Source organism: Juglans regia, chromosome 5 (assembly GCF_001411555.2).
Source record: "Juglans regia cultivar Chandler chromosome 5, Walnut 2.0, whole genome shotgun sequence".
NCBI classification, from domain to species: domain Eukaryota; kingdom Viridiplantae; phylum Streptophyta; class Magnoliopsida; order Fagales; family Juglandaceae; genus Juglans; species Juglans regia.
In genome coordinates, this window is record NC_049905.1 from 17,617,000 (window position 1) to 17,626,348 (window position 9,349).

At 30.3% G+C, this 9,349-nt stretch overlaps 1 protein-coding gene across 1 annotated transcript; it reads left to right on the plus strand.

Annotated features, from left to right (window-relative positions):
• Window positions 1–390: 390 nt before the first annotated feature.
• LOC109011787 (fatty acyl-CoA reductase 3-like) lies at window positions 391–8,859 on the plus strand. Its single transcript, XM_018993112.2, has 10 exons — window positions 391–639; window positions 735–838; window positions 927–1,135; window positions 1,260–1,360; window positions 1,614–1,806; window positions 6,287–6,448; window positions 6,638–6,719; window positions 7,261–7,527; window positions 8,089–8,216; window positions 8,478–8,859. Exons 1-10 carry the CDS (start codon window positions 561–563, stop codon window positions 8,629–8,631), a joined length of 1,479 nt encoding a protein of 492 aa, XP_018848657.1. The 5' UTR covers window positions 391–560; the 3' UTR covers window positions 8,632–8,859.
• Window positions 8,860–9,349: the final 490 nt, after the last annotated feature.

The following is a 9,349-nucleotide window of genomic DNA, read 5'->3' on the forward strand; positions in this document are numbered from 1 at the left end:
TAAAAAGTATAAGCAAGAAAACTAAAAATAAAATCAAAAGATGAGAAAATGCGACTATATTATGAGAAGAAAATTAGAAATATTAGATGCATAGCAAATCATTTCATTCCTAGGTATTATATCTGCAGCTATCAAAATATCAAATCTCATTTTATCTAGCAAGTATTAAAAGCGGAAATTAATGAATAAAACAAAAAAAATTTATATGGATGAATTAATAGTGCCAACTAAATGGAGTGGGATTACTGAAGCAAAATAGAAAATGTAGATAAAATACATGATGATCCATTGGAGCTCCTTTTTAGAAAAATAATTGATGACTTTAAATATGCATGGAAAATATATGATCCATTGGAGTGCTTTAAGTATCCCTCATTCTCCCACACATCAGCAAATAACAATCGCTGGTGCTTGCGTGTACTCCACCACATAACTGCCCCCATCCCTTCAGTATATGAAACGGCTTGATCTCTTCTTCTCCTAATCACCATTGTCGTCTCTCCCACTCTCTCTCTCTCTCTCTCTCTCTCTCTCTCTCTCTCTGTGATATCTTTTCCTCCATGGAGTTAGGAAGTATATTACAGCTCCTTGAGAACAAGGCCATTTTAGTCACTGGTGCAACTGGGTTTCTGGCAAAAAGTACATATATTATAGCACTACTAATCTCTCTGTTTTGTGTCACGTATTTGTAGTGTGAATGTGCCTTTGATGCTAATTTGTATGGATATATGCAGTTTTTGTGGAGAAAGTACTAAGAGTTCAACCAAACGTGAAGAAGCTCTATCTTCTTCTAAGAGCTGCAGATGCCAAGTCTGCAACACAACGTCTTCATAATGAGGTATATATATACACACGTAGATGATCATGATCATCATGATATCTTGTTTTCATAAGGAAGAGTTGGATCATTATAATTTCTGCTGCAGATCTTGGGGAAGGACTTGTTCATTTTGCTAAAGCAAAAATGGGGTACAAATCTGAATTCCCTTGTATCAGAGAAAGTAACTGTGGTAGCTGGGGACCTCTGTCGTGAGGATTTGGGCTTGCAGGACGACTCCTCCATTTTGAGGGAGGAGATGTTCAACCAAATCGATTTCATTGTGAATTTAGCTGCAACCACCAATTTTGATGAAAGGTGAGCTGATCGATCATGGATGATGATCAGTACTATATACGTACGTACTACTGTTAAGCTTTTATACAAAGGTAATTAATTAATATATATCACTTTCTCTAATAATATTATATATGTCATGCAGATATGACGTTGCTTTGGCCCTCAATACACTGGGAGCTGAGCATATTCTAAGATTTGCTAAAAAATGTGTTAGACTAAAGGTGCTTGTCCATGTATCCACGGGTTAGTTATATAAACTCCTAGCTAATTTCCAATTCTATATATTATTATAAATATTATTTTCTTCTTTATTTTTACTACTATTTTTAAAAGTCTAAAGATCTTTAGAGACCACTAAGTGAAATTAGAAGTACTATTAAATGACGGGATATATATATATATCTTTCTTCTAACGGATCTGGTTAAATTAATTTATAAATTTAGTATTTAATATTGACTTTTCGACATGTAATTTTTTTTTTTTTCCTTTTTTTAGCATATGTGTCAGGGGAAAAAGCAGGACTGATCCTCGAAGATCCTTATAAAATGGGTGAAACACTTAATGGGACCCCGGGATTAGACATGGAAGTAGAGAAGAAACTGGTGGAGGAAGAATTGAACTGCCTTCGAGCTCAGGGAGCTCCTGAAGAAGAAATCACTTTGGCCATGAAGAATTTGGGTATTCAAAGGTTTGTCCTCTAATTACCTTATGTATGTATGTATGTATGTATGTGATCCTAATAAAGTCTTACATCCTTGATCAAATACTAACTAGGAAGACCGAGTCTTAAATATTTGTCCTGCCCCCATCATCATCATGTGCATGTTTTATTTGTGTTGAAATATCAGTTAAATCATTCAAGTCACATTTTTTTTTTTGGGTTTAAACTTTTTAAATTAATAAATAATAATTTAACTTTATATTATAACAACGGTACAAATTTAGTACAATTATATTTTTTATATAATTAATACGGAGAAATGATATTTACAGTTATGGAATGCGTAAGTATCTCATAATTTCTTTAAAAATAATAAATAAATACAAGACTTATATAAAAAAAATTAATTATGTAATAATAAATCTTATTCTTCTTCAAAACGAATGTTCTGTACTTACCAATTCTACTCACAAGCGAGGGACAACACTATTGAACCAATCAAATGGTACACAAGTATATAAATTAACTGTCGCTGGCTGTCGATCTTTCTAAATATCGCAAACAACTTGAAAACATGTGTTTCTTCTCTAATTAGATGAGAGTAATATTAGAGAAAAGCCACTATAGCAGTGTACACTTGCTGCGTAGTTACTTCTAGTTGATTGTTCCCAATACTTACTTGAGGAGATGTGTGGTCTAGATAATGTCACATCATGTGTGTAAAATAGATGCTCTCAATAATGACTTCTATCTATATTTATTCATTAGATGATATTAATGATATTGCATAACTTTAGGATTAACTATTAATGATATTAATCAAAATCTCGTTTGAATTAAAAAATAAGATGCAAGTTGTAAATAATAATAAAATTTATGAATTAAAATGTATAAATAATAATAAATAATATTTCAAACTCTATATTTCAAATGAAACGAGCTATATGTGCATGACTTGTTGTATGTGTCCATTGAGTGAGAACAGCGAGAAAATAGGACTGTTGGTTTGTCACATTAAAAACATCGAGGAAGAATTCATGACTGCACCCACCAAACACACGCCACAGCAGTACAGACACACAAAATTAATAACAGTTAATGAGAAGTTGACACAGTCGCCGTCCAATTACTCACCACATTGGCTACCCATGTACGACAGTTAGGTTAGGTTAGGTCGATATGGTTAAATAAAAACACATGCACTTTTAAAGCTGACAACAGAAAAATGACCATAAAAAATAAAATAAAAAATTGTCATATTCTGTCCGTCCATCCATCCATCCATCAGTAAAAACTATCAATGCATGTCGTAAGATGGGCAAAATTACATATATTGAAAGGATTTTCTCGAGAAAGTGATATCACATTAAAAACAGATATTTAAACAGATCTGAAATGTCAAGGTTTCCCATTTATCCACACTGTCTCTGCATGTCATAAGTGCAGAAATATTTTGGGAGACGTGGAATGCGTAAATGCTGTGCAGTCGCTTTGAAAAAGAGTGGAGTTCACTATTAAAAAATTAATTTCTTTTCAGGTGGGTCCCTTATTTATTCACTTTTTTCAAAGCGACTGCACGGCGACTGCACGCTCACGACTGCAAGTATCATTTCTCATATTTTGGATCTCGAATGTTTTTTTTAAAAATATTTTTAATGATATTATAAATTTTTTATTTTTTTAAAAAAATATTTATAATAATTAAAAAAATAAATAAAAAAAATAAAATACATTATTCGAGACTCAAATTCGGATAACTTTTTCTATGACGGTAGCCGAACTCGTCATAAGTGAAATGTTAACCAAAAATAAATAAATGTATATAAATTTTTTTTTTATTAGTCACTATTAATTATTTCATATCTTATATTCTATAAAAAATATTTCTATATTCTATGTAAAACAAATCTATACGCTATAAAAAAAAAAGTTATAAATGTGAAGTATGAGAATAAATAATGACTGATGCATAATATTTTTTATATATAAATATTAAAAATTTCTTCGAAAGTTTTAACTTTTTTTAAAGGAAAAAAAAGTGCTTTAATTTGTAATTATTTTATATCTTGTTTTAATGTTGTGCATGGAGCTAAGATATTCAGCATGATGAATTAATTAACTACTTAATTTTAGTGACTAACCTAAATTTAATGTTGTACATGGTCGTCGATACATAACCAGGATGTCTTGTCGAGTCAAGAATTCCAGATGTCTTTTATTTGTAGTGGGTACGTAGTCAATGTAGAGAGGTCACTCCTCACATGCCCATTTGTAGGGGTTATTATATATTCAAGCCTCCCAACCCCAATAGGTCATCGCTTTATTCGGTGCATTCAATACTACGGCACATGAAGATAAGATTCTAATTTCTAATTAATAAAAGGCTTCATAAATAATTTCTTACATATATAATAATATTTTATATTTTCCAAACATTTTTAATATTTTAGAGTGATATAGGGCTATGATAAGTTTGGATAGTGATATGAGAATTTTTTTATTTTGAATAAAAGTTTAAAATATTATTTTTTAATATTATATTATTTTAAAATTTAAAAAATTAAATTATTTATTATATTTTATGTATAAATTAAAAAAAATTATTATGATAAAATGAAATAAAATAAAAATTTTGTGTCTCGTAAACCACTTGCCAAACCTGCCCAGTGTAGTAGGTATACCAATGATCGATATTTAATGATTGAATCTATGTCTCTTACCAATAATTAAAGTTTAATATTATAAAAAAAAAAAAATTAACGCTACAAGTCACACTCTCTCTAGTGTGGGTTTGGATAGACAGTTTGAATAAAAATATCTTATTTGGAGTTGTATTATTCGATAGTTTTGATTATCCAAACATAATATTTCATCTATTAAGTTTTAAAAATATCCACTTAAATGAACAGTAAATAAACAGTATAAAACAGTAAAAATTGAAATGAACAGTGCCAAAGTTGACGTAAACAAAGTATGAACAGTATATGAACAATTGTAAACAGTAAAAATTGATATGAACAGTGCATAAACAGTATATAAACAGTGCATAATGGACCCACCCCTTTATCAAGTCTCAAAAAAATCAAAACTATCTCATCTCATTTCACTATCCAAACATAAATTTTTTTACAAACTATCTCATTTCATCTTAACTTAAAATATCTTACTACTATTCAAAACATTTCATCTTATCCCATCATAACTATTTATCCAAACCCACCCTAAGAAAATAGGACACTTCTATCAATTTTGAATTATTTTTTAACTTTTTAAACAAGAAATGTAAAAATCGATAGGTAATATCACCTCATTGGAATGGTTACCAGACGATGTATATATATATATATATATATATATATATATATATATATATATGTGTGTGTGTGTGTGTATATATAATGTTTCTTTTAAAACTTACATATTGCATTTATTTGTCTTAAAATTGTAAAATATCCCAACACATCCTTTTTACCCACCTTGAATGGATGATCCCTATGGGAGGGATTCTCCAATTTAGGAAAACATGATGGAAGAAATACTAAATCCACCACTGATGAAATAGAAAAAATCTATTTACCATCTATTTTTTCATCATCTCATGATCTAATATTAGATGATAGGTTCAAAAGTGAAATATAATAAATAGTCTTTAACCATCTAATATCACATCATGAGATAATGAGATGATGATAAAAAAATAGATAATAAATAGCACTAACTGATGAAATAATGGTCTCTCTTAGTGTTTCAAATTTGATATGGTACTAAGTTTGAAATGTTCAATGGTTTCCGGAATTTCGGACTAACAAGGAAATCCAAACAACTTCAATTCATGTTTTCTTTTGAAGTAAACAATGGGTTATTATATTTTCAAGCCATATTGTAAAACACACCTTTTACATTACTTAAACGGTAAAGTTTCTTCTGAAAGATTCAAATTTTAAAATATATTTTTTAAATCAAATAATATCAAGTAAGTATTTTATTATGTGTGTTAATCATATTGACTTATAAATAGAATTTCTCATAAACAATAGAAACAACTTGGGGCTAATCTTTTATATCATTTAAAGCAAAACGAGTTTTCATCTCTCTCTCTCTCCCTCCCTCCTCTTTGGTCTTAACAAGTATAAAGAACTCCAAGAGCATGAGCAGTTATGTCTCATATATTCTTGTTGGGAATATCACTACAAGAAAACTATTTATTTATGATCAGCTATTTCTTACAAAAATGACTATTTCTTGTTAAAATGAGCATGTTTTCTTTGCAAATAGTTATTCTCATCGCAAATAATACGTCACAAATGTTTATTTTTCTTGTAGTGCATGAGATTCAAACTTAGATAAAATATTTGTTGTCAATAGAATTGTTGTTGCTGTTTGTTTTTTTAATAGAAAATTAAAGATTTTGTCAATGGAATTCTTAGTTTATCATATGCATATATAAAAGTATTGGCCTTAAGCTCTAAATTAACGAGGAAATGTTTATGTAAATATATATTTACAGGGCAAGAATGTACGGATGGCCAAACACGTACGTATTTACAAAGGCAATGGGAGAGATGCTTCTTGGGCACTTGAAAGAAAATCTATCTGTGGTAATTGTTCGTCCTACCATTGTAACAAGTACTTTCAAAGAACCTTTTCCTGGTTGGGTTGAGGGTGTCAGGTAACCTCCTAATTATATATCATTAATTTCTTCACAAGAAACCCATTCATTTTCTTAATTTAAAAATAGAAAAACTATCTTGCATTTCTAATTTCTTCGTCAAAACATTATTTTCCTGGTTGGTTACCGAGAAAATCAGGGGGAATTAATGTAGACATGAAACTAATTGCTTGTTTAATTGTGTTACAGGACGATCGACAGTCTAGCAGTTGGTTATGGCAAAGGAAAACTAACATGCTTCCTCGGAGATCTTATGGCAATTGTTGACTTGGTGAGTTGGTATACGTAATTAGTTAAGCTTGGATGATATGAAAGCATTATATATATATTTATATATATATATATATATATGAAAACTTTCCTACTTTGTTCGTAAAAGGGACTCGATCGTACGTACACATATTAATGTCAGTAAAGTTCTAAAGACCACGATCTTATTCTATTATGATTAGGTGACATTACACATTAATGTTAAGATTTTTCTTTAAAATGATAAAGGATGATTTAGGAATTATAAAAAGATCATATTTTACATAGAATAATTATATATATTATATATATATCTATACAAACCTCAAATGTACAAGACTCGTGCAGACATTTAATAAAAAAGTAGACCCGATTACGAAAAAGTGTGAAAAACTCACTTTTTCTTATTGGAGCTCACTTTTTTACACAAGACTTGCACAAAATTTATGCATTTGGGACTTATCCCAAACCTTATAATTGGGGGGACGTATGACATGTAGCATTATCAAACAGAAAAAGAAATAATCTAAAGTACGAAATATTATATATAATGCTTAATGCAGATACCAGCTGACTTGGTGGTGAATGCTATAATAGTAGCGATGGTGGCTCATGCGAATCAACCTTGTGACATAATTTACCAAATTGGATCTTCAGTAAGAAATCCTGTAAGAAACAGCATACTTCAAGAGATGGGCTTCCTTTACTTCTCCCAAAAACCATGGATAGATAAGAATGGGAAACCTGTCAAGGTTAGCAAGGCTTTGGTGTTAGGTGATATGGATAGCTTCCACAGATACATGGCCATTCGTTATTTGCTTCTTTTGAAGGTTTGTTCTTAACCCATTTTATGCTACTTTTCTAATTTTCTTTTCCTTCAAACAGAACATGATATACCTACTTTCCATTAATCAAGTATATAAATCCTTTAGTCTAGGATCGATTTGGGTTTGGCCTAGAGTTTAGAGTGGGAGAGAGAGATACGTAAAGTTGTGGATTTCACAAAATCTGTATCTGCCTGCACTACAAGAAAAATTGACTTTTGTAGCCATTTAATTGTGGCGAAAAGATTATTTATGACTAAAACAGACTCATTTTAACTATAAATAACCATTTCGATAGAATTAACTGGCCACAAATATGTAGTTTTCTTGTAGTGCCGATTGAATTACTCGGACAGCATTAAATGTTTAATAAATGTGACATGTTCTCTTTTTGTTCATTTGCTAATCATAAGAGCTAGCCCACTTTGTTTTTCATCATAAACTTGAAAGAGAAAGAATCAATCGGCACTGTTTTAATTAGAATCTCTCCCATGTTCAACATCCCCTCTTCAGTACAAGTATTCATGCATGTCATCTTTGGATTGATCTTTTTCTTTTTTCTTCTAGGGACTAGAACTGGCGAACAAAGCTCTTTGTCAATATTTCCGAGACAAATATCTACGGCTTAGACAAAAGATCAACTTTGTGATGCGATTGGTGGAACTGTACAAGCCTTATTTGTTCTTCAGGGGCGTGTATGTATGCGTTATTTTCTGTTAACATCTTGCATTTTTTGCAGAATAAAGACATCGCATAAAAGTAAACTCACAAATTGATATAGTTTCATATGATACGTTAAATCTACTTTACAATAAAAGTAGTTTTACAATCTAACGTACAACATTAAGCCATGTCAGTTTGTAGGTTTATTCTTTTGAGTTTTTTTTTTTGGGCATAAAACATTTCTCTTTGAGATTTATTAACATTATGATCATGTATATACATTTTGAACACAGCTTTGATGACATGAACACGGAGAAGCTGCGCATGGCAGTAAGAGAGAGTGGTGCTGAGGCAGACATGTTTTACTTCGACCCAAAGTGCATCGATTGGGATGACTACTTTCTGAATATCCATCTTCCTGGTGTCGTAAAACACGTTTTTAAGTGACTTTATAATATATAGTATTAATGGATTTCCAAAATTAAAAAAAGTTTTTTCTTTTTCTTTCTGAAATTCATGCATGGTAAATGCAGTATAATGTTACTGCATGCATCCAGCTATCTCATGTGTGTTGATCGATTATTAATTAACTTTTGTCGTGTGTGCATGTCAATCCACATATCTTATATAGTACTGTCTAAAGGATTAATTAATTAATGTGATGGATTTGATCTATAACGTCTAGTATGATAAGGTCTTAAAGAGAGAGAGAAAAATTATAATCAAGGTAATTAGAGTATGAAAAATAGAAGAATATCAATCTAGATTTGGATAATAATTTTTAGAGAATATTTTTTCACCGTTTAATTACTGTTTTAGTATGAAAAAAAACAAGAAGTTTAGAGCATGTAAGGTCCGTGTAGTGTTTGGCCAGTTTAGATCTCAAATTCATCTTATCTAATCATTAAAATTTTATCAAATTTCAACAAAAAATATAATAAATAATTTAAAATTTTCAAATCTTAAAATAATAATAATATTAAAAAATAATATTTTATTCAACTTTCAACTTTTATCTCAATTCAACTTAACTCAGTTCAATATCGAAACACAACAAATGTCACAATCGCCGCGAGTGCAAATAGAGATTAACACGCGGCCTCTCCCAACAGCAAATCTTTAATCATACATTCTTGTATTCCCTCGTCTCCTGATCTTATGTTCC